The sequence below is a fragment of the Agelaius tricolor genome, unplaced genomic scaffold, assembly GCF_023055355.1.
Source record: "Agelaius tricolor isolate 1412-34295 unplaced genomic scaffold, bAgeTri1.0.p SCAF_64, whole genome shotgun sequence".
Lineage (NCBI taxonomy): Eukaryota > Metazoa > Chordata > Aves > Passeriformes > Icteridae > Agelaius > Agelaius tricolor.
The window spans coordinates 837996-851778 of NW_027269324.1; the positions used below are offsets into that span (position 1 = coordinate 837996).

Sequence of the window (13783 nt, forward strand, 5' to 3'; positions counted from 1 at the left end):
CCAGCGGGCTGGCAGCAGGGCTGCCAGGGGGAGAGCTGCAAGCCCTGCCCCGGCTGCGGAGGGCTCTGCTCCTGGGGGTAGAGCACACGGAGCTTTCAGGGCCACGTGGGCCATTGGTGGCCAGCAGCTTCGGGCTGATCCCCTTGCTCCCTGCTCCCTCCTGGCCATGGCAAGAGCCGGCTGGGATGGCCCTGGCAGGGGGCTCTCCTCTGCTCCCCGCAGATCCGGCATCTGACCATGGCTCTGTTCCTCTCTCTTGCAGCCCTGGAACGCCTGACGGAGGACATGAGCAGTGCCGTGTCACAGCTGGCCCTTGAAACACTGCATGTCCTCCGAGCAACAGCCAGTGGGCGATATTCCATCTTCCAGAGGCTGCACGACCAGCTGCACAGGGCATGGATCACTCGGCCTCGTCTGTCACGGCTCGGCTGGCTGCACTGCTGGAGCTCTGAGGACAGCTGATCCGGGAGGCTCTCTTTGCTGGGGCAGCCTGAGCCAGTGGGGATTTTTACTTTTCTTTAAGATTTTTCTTTTCTTCCATTCTATCTTTTACCCTATGTAAATATATACCATGTTATAATATACACACTCTCAGGAGATTTTCTTTACTGCCCAGGGTTCATAGGGCATAGGGAAAGTGGAGAAAAGCGTGCTTCTACTTAGCATGCTGCCCATGCATGCAGTGCTGCAGGGAAAATGGCCAGAAGCCCCTTGGCCTGTGATGGCTCTGCTGAAGCCTTTGTGCTGCCCACAGAGCGGCTGGGCAGGGGCCGGAGCTGCGGGGATCCCTGCCAGAGCGGTGCCTGGAGATGGCCACAAGCCCTGTGCCAGGCAGGAAGCGCCATCCATGCCCTCCTGCCTGTCTGCTGCTGGCTGCCTTGCTGAGGGCTCCCAGGTGCCTCTGGCTGGGGCTGCTCTGGAGCTGCTGTGGGGCTGGGGCGCTGCTGCCGGGCAGCTTGGCCGGGCTGGGGCAGGGCCTGAGGGGCTGGGGCGCTGGCAAGCCCTGAGCAATGGGGCTGTCAGAGGCCACAAGCAGCCCCCTGGCAGCCGCCTTGTTCCTGCCAGAGTTGACTTGCAAGACAGATCCCGGGCATTCTGCAACTAACAGCATCTCAGTGTTGTTGGAAAGCCAAATGCAGGGAAATGTCAGACCTTTGGTCTTGTCAGCAAAGCTTAGAATTAAACCCAGGATTTGATCTGAGACCTTGGAAAGGGCTTCCGAACTCAGGTGCTGGAAGCCAGAATGCAGATTTCTAGTTTCTAGCAGAGACACGGGGAGGAAAGTTGAAGTGGAGGAATGTTTAGAGTTTTAGAGTTCCAGATCTAGAAAAAATCAAAGTAGTTACAATAGTAAACAAGAAGTTTAGGATGCAGTGCTGTAGGTTTGTTGCGTCATGGCATGATTGGCTAAGGAAGCTTCCACTGTAGCATGATGTGGGAAGCCAGGAAATTCCTCGGGCTGCCCTGCAGGACTGGAGACCCTGTCAGAGGGCTCAGAGACCTTGGCACAGAGCCCAAGACCCCTGTGCCTTTGATTTAGCCCTTGGAAAAAACAATTCCCAACCTTGTATGAAGAATGACAAGCCACAAAATGAAAGGGAATTTATCACAGAGTGGAAAAATAGATTTTGGGGGTTTTTAGAATGGGGCTTCAGGGGGCAAGATGGAGGAATGTGGGCATGTCCAGCCTTTCTCCTTCTTCTTCTTGGCCTCCATCTTCTGCTGTGATGTTGGCACTTTTCGGTTGGTTTAGAGTAGACGCTCACAGTCTAACGTAGATGATAGGTATGGGAAAGTAATTGTAAATATTGTACAGGTAGTTGTTTTTAGTATAAAAAGATAACAACACTGCCCCGGGGGAGGCAGAGTGCCTTAGACTGTCTTGCTGAGCAGACCTCGGCAGGACAGGAGAAAGAATTTTATAGATAAGATACAAGAAACAACCTTGAGACCGAGAAATGAAGAGCTCTTACTCCTTCTTTGACCACCGGGCTGGGAAAAGAGACTTTCTAACTTATCTCGGGGTCACTCTGAGCAGCTAGAGACCCCGAGAGCATGAGTCCCTAAGAGGAAATATTGAAGGATTGGCTCCAAAACATAAATATCCTTGTTGGCCGTGTCTTCTTGGCCAAGAAATCCTTCAAAGCTCTTGGAACTACAAGTCTTGCGGCCCTGGGAGCCATGCGGTGGAGATGGGATCCAAACTCACCCTTCCTGTCTATGTAGAAGAGAAGAAAAAGCAATGGCATCATCTAAAAAATTCAGAGGTCTTCTCTCTAGTTCATTCCAAACTCCTTCAACTCGCCCAAAGTGGGATTTAGCTACAAACACATGACAAGGACTTTTAGGGCTGGCTCTTTGACTCCAGAGTGGCTGCTTTAGAATCTTTCCCATAACCCTGTGTAGTTGTGTGCCAGCAAGGTCTCCTTTGAAGAAACTTTCCCAACTGACTTGCATGGAGGTTTGTTTGAAGGGTGGTTGAGGGGAAAGGCTCCCAGCAGAGGTCTGGGCTTTGGCCTAGCTGTGTCTCCTGCTGATTGTGAAGTGTGCCATCAGCTGCAGGGCTTTCTGGGCTAAAAATACCATCAAGTCACTTGGACTTGCTCATTTTGGCCTCTAAAAGCTGGACCCACTTTTGGGGCAAATTTGGAGACCTCATCTATGGGTGGATGGAGCACCTAGGATTTTCCCAGTTGCTGGGAATGGTTCTCCAGGTCCCTGGAGTATCCAGGGCCCTGGTAAGTTCCAGCTCCACAAATGCCTTGGCAATGAGAAGCAGAGGAAGCCAGACCTTTCCGTGCTGCCTGTGTCACTGCACCGGGGTCATGGGATGGGCACACGCAGCCCTTGTGCTGGAGCTGAGCTGCTCTGCCCAGCACTGGTTGCCGCCATCCAAGCTGGTTTTGCTTGTGCTGGTTCCCTGACAGCTGGGGCCCTGGGCAGAGCCCTGAGAGCCTGGTCTCCCCCCAGAGAAGGAGCAGGAGCCCCTGGAGAAGCTGTACTGGGTGGGGACGCTGCTGCTGCTGCTGCTGCTGCTGCTGCTGCTGCTGCTGCTGCTGCTGGAGACAGCCAGGATGACACCAAGGATGAGAAGCTCTTCCTCAGCCTGGCCACTGGAGGCTGAAGGTGATGGACTTTGATTCTGGCACCTTCTTCAAAGCCAAACTCCACAGGGAATTTGCAGATGAGTCCCCAGCTGGGGAAATTCTGCCAGATTTGGGCATGGGCCAGCCTGGCTGGGAAGCAAAGGTTCCCCCTTTGCTGGGGCAACTCATCCTTCAGTCACTGCCCAGCTGCTTTTTGGCAGGGCTGTGGGGATGGGCTGGGCTGGGTACGAAATGGGAGTGGGCTCCTGGCCCTGCCAACAGCCCCCAGCACCCACTGTGCCCAGGCTGGGGCTGGGGCTGGGGCTGGGGCAGCCAGCCCGACACAAACAAAGCCCCATGGTGGGAGCAGAGGTGGGACTCCAGAACCTGTGCAGGGGCTGCTTTGCTGTGCAGGCAAGGAAGGGCTTGGGCTGCTCAGCTGCCCTTGTTTGCTTTGGGATCACCGTGATTTTGGGGGCAGTGCAGGGGGGAAGAGAGAAAGTGTGGGCTTCCCTCAGCCATGGCTGGGTTTTTCCCTACCATGTAGGAGTTGGGCCTTCCTCAAGGCCCTGACAGAGATAAGAGTTTTTCCTGTTTTTCTTGTTTTCCCTTTTTGCATCTAATCTTTTTTCAATAATGTGTTGTTTGTTTTTCCAGAGGAAGCGTTCTAGGTGGTCCAGTGTGGATGGGGAAGTGCTTGGGAGCAGCTGTGGCATGGATGGGCCGTGCCCTTGGAGAAGGCTGAGGCCATGGTTTGGGAGCAGCTTTTCTTGCAGCCGTGGCTGGCGTGAGGTGGGTCCCTGTGTGCTTGGCAGGGTGGGATCAGAGCTTTTGGGAGATGGCAGCGAGCACAGGAGCATCCTGCTCTGGGCAGCTGCTGAGGGCTGGATGTGCCGTGGCTGGCTGCAGGCTGGGCACACGTCCTGCCCTCCTGCTCTGCTGCCAAAGGCAGCAGGGATGGGCAGCTCTGGGCACAGCTCTGGGCACAGCCAGCACGGCCTGGGCACCGCAGGCCTTGGCACAAGGGCACAGGAGCCCTCAGCTGACGGGCGGTTTCTGCTTTCTCTCCTTGCAGCCGGGCTCTGCGGCTGCTGAGGCTGCTCTGGGCTCTGCCAGGGCTCTGCTGGGCTCAGCCCTGGGCCCAGCTGGGCTGGCTCTGCCCTCACATTGCTCTGACAGCTCTGCATCAGACGAGCCCGTTGCGAGCACAGCGCCTGAGCTTTCTGCTTTGGCAGGTGAGTGAGACTCTACTGCAGGCCCAGAGATTGCAGCTGGGGACACACATCCAATTGGCAAGGACCCAAACTCTCCACAGTCCCAGCTGAACGCCTGGATCTGTACAAGCTTTTTTGTCTGTCCCATTGTTCCTTCTTGATTGGCTGGAATTGTGCAGTTGCACTTTCTTCCTCCTCTAGAAGTGCCACGAGTGGGCCAAAGCTGGCGAGTGGGCCGTGTTCCTGAGGCAGTGCAGTCTGGAGCTGATGGATGGAGAATTGCCCTTCTGCACCTCCAAACCAGAGCAAAAAGCTGTCAGTGGGACTTTGTGTCTTTAAAAAATCCCTGACAGTTTCAAAGGGAATGTGCAGCTCATTTCCAGGCTGAGAAGGAAGGGCATCTTCTAAAGGATTTGGGGTTTGGCAGAGTTTCCATTCCCAGTCCTGCTTGGAGCTGGCAGGGCACAAAGCAATTTCCCGTTGCTTCACCCACAATTTAACAATGTTGGAAACAACCTCAAAAACTTTTAAAAAAGGGTGCTGAAGTCAGCAAGATGGATCCATGGCATCAGCACATTTGCAATGTAAATAACTGAGTTCTCTTTTTCAAAAGATCATGTACCTCTTAATGCAAAGAATGTAACTTTGCATTTATGTTTTGTTTTTTTCACTAACATTATGTTATGTTTTTTCACTAACACTTGGATTTTATTCTTATCTTCTACAATTTACCTATTGTTTTCCTTTTTCCTTTTTTTCCTTTAAATAGAAAACATGTCCTACAGAAGGAATGTCCTTTGCTCCTGGTTCCTGTGTGGAGCAGCTCCCTTCCTGCTGGCTGAGCTGCTCAGGCAGAGCCCAGCAGCCCCTGGCCCTGCAGGGCTGAGGCTTTTCCCCTTTGCTGGGTACAGACTGATGGAGCAGCACTGCTGAACACGGGCACACAGAGGGACCAGGAGCAGCTGCCTCTGCCCACCTGAGGCTCCAAGGCCCAAACTCTGAGCAGCCAGGGCTGGAAGAGACTGGCAGGATCTGATCCCTGACTCTGGGCCAGGGCTGCACAAATGACCCCACAGCAGCAGCAGCAGCAGCAGCAGCAGCAGCAGCAGCAGCAGCAGCAGCAGCAGCAGATGGAGCTGACTTTCAGCACAGCCCTGCCCCTGTTCCCTCCCGTGTGCAGCGGTGTCACAGCAGCCTGAGGCACCTGGGAGCCCCCAGTGCCAGCAGGGACTTGAGATGGCAGCCCTGGGCTCCTGGAGGCTGTGCAAGGAACGGAGCTGGGCACTCCCTGTCCATGGGGAGCTTGCAGATGGAAAAGGCTTCTGTGCCCAGGCAGCTCCAAGGGCACAGAAAGGAGGCTCTGGAGCACTGGATCTGTGCCAGTGCCACAGTCCTGGGCAGCAGCCAGCCAGCCCTGGGGAACAGAGGGCACAGCACGAGGGACAGAAGCAGGCAAGGGCAGAGACTGGAGAGAGCCAGAGCCAGGAGCAGGAACAGCTGCTCCATTGCACTCTTGGAGAAAGCTCTGGGCTGGTTCAAAGCACTGAAAGGCGTGAAGGGCAGAGAGGAGGCCACAGCAAACAATGCTCCTGTTTGCACAGCCTCCCCTCTCCGTGTCCCAGAAGGAATTGGATGGACTGGATTTGTCTCTCCCAGTCGTCTCGTTCAGCATGAGAAGCTCAGCACCAGGAGCTGAAGGAGCTGAAGCCTCAGGCCACAGGAGCTGGGCAAGAGGCAACTTTTGGAGCAAAGGAATGCTGCTAAAATAGCTCCAGCTGAATGCAGTGGATAGAATCATGGAATCACAGAATCCTTTCTCTTGGAAAAGCCCTCTGAGCTCACCCAGTGCAGCCGCTCACCCAGCAGTGCCAAGCCCAGCACTAAAGCACGTCCCTGAAGTGCCAAGGCCTGGACAGCAGCCCTGAGTGAGGCCTGGACAGCAGGCCCTGAGCCAAAGGTGGCCTCTGGATGAACCTTCCAAGCAAAGGTTATCTTTGTATCTGCTCCCTGATGAGATATGCATGGTCATTAGCACTGTGATAGATGTAGCCACTCCTTAGTGAAACATGGATGGACCTTTGTGTATTTAGAAGCCAGACAAGGCCATGAAATCTGACATCTGGCCTTGTGTGGGGCTGAAGGATCAAAGTCAGCTGCCTTGGCTCCTCCTTGAGGCCTGGCCAGGCTTTGGGAGGGACCCAAGAGGAGGATGAAAGCAGATGTTGCCACACTAGAAGTGCTGTCAGTTTGTCCATTCAGCACTGTTAGAGCTGGGCCCTCTCCCAGCGGGGTTGGAGCCTCACCTGTGGCTGGAGGCACCTGCAGGAATTGCCAGTGCCCAGGAGTGGCTCTGCAGCCCTTGGCTGTGACAGCTTCCCCAGCTGCTGTGTGCGTCTGGGGGATGGGAAAGGCTGAGGGTAACTGGGGCTGGATCTTTCTCAATCACTGCAGGCAATCTTTGGTGGGGATGGTTGGGTGCATTGCTGAGCTGCTCCTTTTGAGATTCTTTGCTGCTCTGAGCTGCAGGAAATGACACTGATTCCTTCAGTTGGAATCTGTGTCTTTGGTGCTGACTTTGGCCACTGGTCAAACCAAACTGGCACAGTCTGGCCAGATCCCAAGAAAATGTCACTTGTTCAATGTCAATGTGAGGAATCAGTGCCATCAGAAATTCCCAGATGGGAAGCCCTTCCCTGGAGTTCCCTGGCTCTGGAGTGAGCTGAGTTGGGAGCCCCGTGGGAGCAGTGGGGCAGTCGGGTAAAAGAAGCTGCAGCCCTGGATGTCTTCAAATGCATCCAAAAATTTCACATGGAAAAGGAAAAGGACTTGTGGGTTTGGGCAGACAAAGATGAATTTGTTAAGAGTCCAATGGAAACAGCACCTTCAGAAGGAACAATTATTGTTGGAATGCTCCCACATGGAGCAAGAGAAGAAGGTTTTAATCTTGAGCTCAGCTGCATTTATGCCAGTGAAATATCAATATACTAAATAACTATATGTATTTATTGTATAATAAGACCTTAATATATGTATATATGTATTTGTATATTTGTATATTTATATATATATTATATATATATGTCTGTATCTATCTGTCTATGTATATATCAATATGTATATCTACATATGAAATAATAATAATGTGAAATAGTGCTGACAATACTAATTTGGTAGCTTTGGCTGCTCAGGGATGTAACTCTAAATACCCTACAGAACAGGATTGGCCAGGGCCCTACTGTCAGTGGTCAACGTTGTGAGATTGTAGACAATGAAATAAGGAGGAAGGGATGAAATTGGCTATTTTCCCAGGGTTTGCTGATACTGTGATGCAGAGTGCTTTGTCTGCTGCTGTGAAAAATACAGTGATGAAGCCTGCAGGGTTTTTCATGTACCAGACTATGCACAAGCTGCAGGATTGGTTGAACGGGTGAAGGGGTTGTTAAAAGAGCAGTTGAAAAATGAGGAGATGGGAACCTTTGCCCATGGAGAACCCATCTCCCAGATGTGCTCCATGCCCTTAACAATGGCCCACGGGGGAAATGGAAACCCCCTGGCTGTGTTGGCTGCCCCCAATTTGCAAATCCAACCATGGGCAGTGAGACTTGGACTGCCTGGGAAATTGTTCTGGCTGTGATGGCCCCTGGCAGGGCCAGCCCAGAGGCTGCAGGGCTGGGCCTTCATGCATTGGAATTAATGAGGAGCAATTCAAAGCAAATGAGAGCTATCAGTACTGAAACAGGAATTCAGATTCCTCCAGGACACTTTGCTTTGGTAACTGCTCCCTTGGAGCTTGGCCTTGCAAAGTGTTCCTGTCATGGCAGGAGGAATTGATGCAGAATATCCAGGAGAAATTACAGTAATTCTGTTAAACAATAGTGAACAAGATTGGATTATTCAACCCCATGACAGGGTAGCACAATTATCAATATTGCAATTTTAAGAAGGATTGTGAAGAAAGGAGATCCACCTGCAATCACCACCGTTTGTGGAGATAAAGGGTTTGGATGCAGCCGTCCTAATAATGGAGCCAGAGTGTGGGTCCGGAGGCCAAATGGCCCTCCCGAGGCAGCTGAAGGAGCAGCTCCTGGGAAAGACAACTCTGAGTCCTGAAACCTGGGCAGGAACAATGGGAATGTGTCCCTGCAGCCAAGGATTGTGTGTGAGAACAAGTAGATCTGACAGGATATTGTTTTACACATGCTGCCAGACCAAATCTCCCTGTTTGCCCCAAGGGCCCCTTTGGCAAATGCTCTGATCCACGGGGCTCCATGTGAAGGCTGCTGTGACACTGAGGGACTTGCACAGGAATTGCATCCAGGAGCCCGGGTGCCCCTCAGGGACTGGGACCCGGCCCCTCCAGCCCGAGGGGAAAGGGCCCCCCCAGGCCTTGTTAGCCACAGACAGCATGGTAAAGCTGAACAGCAAAGGGCCTGGGGGCATTATTCTGGAATTAAAAAGGTGCCAGCTCCATGGACAACAGAATTCTTGTTCCTAACTCCAATGAGATTGAGAAAAAAGAATGAAGAACGGTGTCACCAAAGTACTACTGATGTCTGTAAGGTGTACCTTGATAGTCAGCCAGAATCTTTGTCTGCCACAAACACCTCAAGTGTTTGACCAAGGGGTTAGTCATCAAAATGTCATGATGAGTTCTGATGGATTGCTGAGCTTCTTTTGTAATTCTTTGCTAATGATGATGTGCTTTGCTGAGCTTATCCTTTTGTAATTCTTTGCAGCTGTGCATGATATAAATGCCACAATTCCTTCACTTGGTGTCTGTGTCTTTGGTAGTGACCCTGCCCACTGGTGAAACAGGGCCCCCCCTTGCCTAAGTGTTACCTGGGAAGGCAAAAAGCCTCCCTCCAAAATTCCCCCCTTCCTCCTTGTTCCCCCTCTTCATACCCTGAGCATGATGTGCTCTGGTCTGGGCTGTACCCGGGGTCATTTGGGGTCACCTGTCCTGGCTGTGTCCCCTGCCAAGCTCCCCCGCAGCCCCAGCCCCTCCCCAGCGTGGCTGGACGAGGGGCAGGACAGGCCTTGGCTGTGCTGCAGCTCAGCAAGAACAAAACCATCTCTGCGTGCTCAGCTCTGTGCTCAGCACCCGGCCCAGCAGTGTCTCAGTGCCAGGGGCTGTGCCCTCAGTGCCTGCCAGGGCTTTCCATGGCAACTGCCAGGACAGGTGACCCAGGTGTCCCCCCCAGTGCCAGTTGCCATGGAAACAGTGCCCAGCGCTGCCCCTTTCTGTCTGGCTGACCTGGCCTTTGGCCCTGGCAGTGCCCTTGGCTGCTGGTTCCTGGTGCCCGAGCGGCCAGCGCGGCACAGGGCAGGTGGCCATGGCACAGCCCCAGCAAGGGATCCCCTCTGGCCCTGGGCACTGACACCAGCCCTGAGCAAGGTCCAGCTCTGGGCATTGGTTGCCTTGGCACCAATCTAAGGAACGGGTCCCCGTGGCCGTTGCCATGGCACCTGGTGGCACCAACCAGTGTCACTGCAATTGTACCTGGAACAGCCCTGGCACCGCCTTGTCCTCAGGGTTGCCATGGCAGCCCAGGGCAGCAGCAGCTCTGCAGGCAAGGGGCCATGGAACCTGGCTGCAGAAATGGCTCCTTGGGCTGGTTTCCAAGGAAACCTGAACTGATGGGGATTGCCATGGCACCCAAAGCCAGCAGTGGGGTCCCTGCAGTGTCCATGGCAACAGCCCCTTGCAATGGCTCAGTGCAGGTTGGGATGATGATCCACCCTCACAGCTGGCCCAGGCAGGTCTGGAGTGGTCTCAGTGGCACCTTGGGCTTGGCACACACTTGAGGAGGATGTCTGTTTGCAATGGGGAAACTCAGGAGTTTTAGATTGCTTGAAAAAATTAAAAAGTCAAAATCCCTCTTCAGCTGAGTGAAGCCAGTTCACCAAGCAAAGCAGGTCCTACGTGAGTGAGGAGAGACAGGATGGGGTTGGGGAATGTGGAGCAAGGTTGTCCACACTGATCAGACCTCAAGGCACAGCTTCTCTGACCAAGCCAGACTTCCTCAAGAGTGTCCCTGGGTCAGTATAAGTCACTGAATGCTGAAATCCCCTCTTGTATACTAAGAAAAGTAATAAAGGACACTATAAAATATGATACATATTTCCTAGAAGCTCTTTGAAATATTTTTCCATACCTGCAGCAGGAAAGCTTCCTAACGAACTGCCCCAGAGCAGAGGGAAATCAATGCAGAGCCATGGTTTGTTAGGACTATCTTGGTCCTAATGAGCCCTGTAGTGCATTTGAAGCTGAGCCCTGGAACCTCAGGGCCTGAGAGGAGATTGCAAAAACCTTTCCAGGAGTGAAAGTCAGAGGAAAAACCCCAAAGTGTCTCAAAGCATGAATGGGTCCCACTGAGGTCAACACAGGCTCCTCATGGACTCCTTGGAGGAGAGAATTGGAGGCCAGGATTACACAAAAACCTCTCAAAGACTCAGAGTGAAAAGGAACATCCAGAGTACCTTAAAAACCTTGAGTATCTCAAAGTATTAATGAGCCCCACTGAGTGTCAGTACAAAGCTCTCAAGGGACTCATTAAAGCAGACAATTGGGATCATGACTGCACAAACCTCTCACAGAGTCTGGATCAAAAGGAAAAAACAAAATACCTTAAAATAACTGAAGTACCCTGAAGTATTAACGAGCCCCACTGAGTGTTGTTACTGACAAAGCCTCTCCAGGGACTAATTACAGCAGATAATTGGAGGCCATGATTGCAGAAACCTCTCAGAGACTCCAAGGCAAAAGCCAAACCCAAAGTCCTTTGAAAAACCTGCAGTCCCTGCAGGGAGCATGAAGGAGCCCCCAGGGCCATTGCTGAGCAAGGCTCCGCAGGGACTCCTTGCAGCAGATCCTTGAGGCCACTGGGATGTGGGCCAGGGGGGGATGCTGAGGGCAGCACAAGGGGCTGACAGTGCCCAGCCTGGCTGGGGCTGGGCCAGGAGGCCCCAGGGCCTCAGGACAAGGTGTCTCCTCCCAGCCCTTGCTGGCACAGACCCTGCTGTGCCCCAGGGCACCAAGACTTGGCTTCTCCTTGTCCCCACCTGTCATCACTGCCTGCAGTTCTCTGCTCTGCCTGGGGCCTGGGGAAACTTTCTCTGTCGTGTCCCTCAGTGGGACCCATTAAAAGTCCAAGAAAGTTTGGAGTTGGATTCTGCCTTGGAGTTCTGGAGAGGTTTCTTCAGCTCCCTCTCAGGGACTGATGTTCAGGGCCTGAGCACAAAGCCCCAGAGGCTCATTAAAGTCCTTGTGCTGTGTCCGTGCTGCTGAGCTGGGCTGGGCTCCTGGCCCAGAGGCAGCTCCTGGTCACCAAGAAGAGCTTCAAAAGCACATTTCTCTTGATGAGCAGCTCTTGTGCCAGCCCAGCAGGGCTGGGGCACTGCCTGCAGCCAGCCCGGGCACAGCACAGAGGCACAGAGAGCTTCAATCAGTCAGGGCTGAGAAGGGGCTGAGAAGCGCCTGGGGCACAATCACTGCCAGCCCTTGGCACAGGAACCTCTGGCTGCAGGACAATGCAGCTGCAGCTCCTGGAGCCATCTCCTCAAGCTGCAACATCCCAATGCCTGCAGAGCCTGTGAGTACATTCTCTGATTGTCTCTTGTGCAGAGCAGCCAGGGGTGCCCAGGGCTGTCCTGCAGAGCAGGGTCCTGCAGCCCAGGGCGCTGTGCTGGGGCAGGGACTCTGCTGCCTGCCAGGGACAGCTCTCAGCCAGCCCTAGCAGCTGCTCCCAGCACTGGGGGACAAGATCTGGGTGGCAGGAGCCAGCTGGTGAGGCTTGGAAGTGTTCTCCTTGTGTGGGGAGGATGCTGCATTGTTCAGGACTGCTCCCAGCATGGCATTTAACTGCAGAACATTTCCAAGTAGGTTATTCAGGGAGCACAGTGAGTCAGGGGCTGCATAAAAGGGAAAATCCTGCTTTTTTAATCTACTGCTCTAGGTTGCCTGGATGGGAAATTGCAGATAGATATTCATCTCTCTGTTCACGATGATATTAAAAAACAAACAAACCAAAATCTCCCATATCTCTATAAACCAGGCACTTAAGTAAATCAGCAAAGGACCCCTCAGAGGCAACATCAGTTTTGCTTTTCCAGCCTCCTCAGGGTTGCTCTGACGTTGCCATCACAGCCTGCAGAGCCAGAGCTGCCCCTGGGCAGTGCCTGAGCTGGGAGGGCTCTGCAGGGCAGAGCTGAGCCCCCAGGGCTGGGCTGGGCTCTGGCAGCACTGGCAGGGCCCAGCCCTGGGCACAGGGAAGCAGCTGCTGGCAGGGACAGCTCCAGGAAGCAGAGCCCTGGGCAGGCAGTGGGGGGAAAGTGCCCCCAGGCTGTGCTGGGATATTTCAAGTCCTCTCCAAACCCAATGATTCCATGATTACTTTTTTTACAGATCCCCATGCCAAGGCACCAGCAAATGTCCAACAGCAGCTCCATCAGGCACTTCGTCCTGCTGGCATTGGCAGACACGCGGCAGCTGCAGCTCCTGCACTTCTGCCTCTTGCTGGGCATCTCCCTGGCTGCCCTCCTGGGCAACGGCCTCATCATCAGCGCCGTAGCCTGTGGCCACCGCCTGCACACGCCCATGTTCTTCTTCCTGCTCAACCTGGCCCTCGCTGACCTGGGCTCCATCTGCACCACTGTCCCCAAAGCCATGCACAATTCCCTCTGGGACACCAGCAACATCTCCTACACTGGATGTGCTGCACAGCTCTTTTTCTTTCTCTTCTTCATCTCAGCAGAGTATTTCCTCCTGACCATCATGTGCTACGACTGCTACGTGTCCATCTGCAAACCCCTGCACTACGGAACCCTCCTGGGCAGCAGAGCTTGTGCCCACATGGCAGCAGCTGCCTGGGCCAGTGCCTTTCTCTATTCACTGCTGCACACAGCCAATACATTTTCCCTGCCCCTGTGCCATGGCAATGCCCTGGGCCAGTTCTTCTGTGAAATCCCACAGATCCTCAAGCTTTCCTGCTCACATTCCTACCTCAGGGAACATGGGCTAGTTGCAGTTAGTGCCTGCTTGCTATTTGGCTGTTTTGTGTTCATGGTTTTCTCCTATGTGCAGATCTTCAGAGTCGTGCTGAGGATCCCCTCTGAGCAGGGACGGCACAAAGCCTTTTCCACCTGCCTCCCTCACCTGGCCGTCGTCTCCCTGTTCCTCAGCAGTGCCATATTTGCTCACCTGAAACCGCCATCCATCTCGTCCCCATCCCTGGATCTGGCAGTGTCAGTTCTGTACTCTGTGGTGCCTCCAGCCCTGAACCCTCTCATCTACAGCCTGAGGAACCAGGAGCTCAAGGCTGCAGTGAGGAGACTGATGACTGGATGCTTTCAGGAACATTAAACTGCTGGAAAATTTCTGCAAATTACTTGTAATAAAACTAGTTTTTGATACTTCTTGTTGGTTTCATTTTGGAGATTTCTTTCCTTTGTTTTAGTTTTTTCATATTGTCCACAAAGAAATGT

General features: G+C 53.4%; 2 protein-coding genes across 2 annotated transcripts in view; one reads left to right on the forward strand and one right to left on the reverse strand.

Moving 5' to 3' along the window:
* LOC139605317 (uncharacterized) overlaps nucleotides 1-13783 on the reverse strand; it is an 850331-nt gene that overhangs the window by 685039 nt on the left and 151509 nt on the right.
* LOC139605311 (olfactory receptor 14J1-like) lies at nucleotides 12729-13661 on the forward strand. The gene has a single exon (XM_071456673.1). The coding sequence runs from the start codon at nucleotides 12729-12731 to the stop codon at nucleotides 13659-13661; it is 933 nt and encodes a 310-aa protein (XP_071312774.1).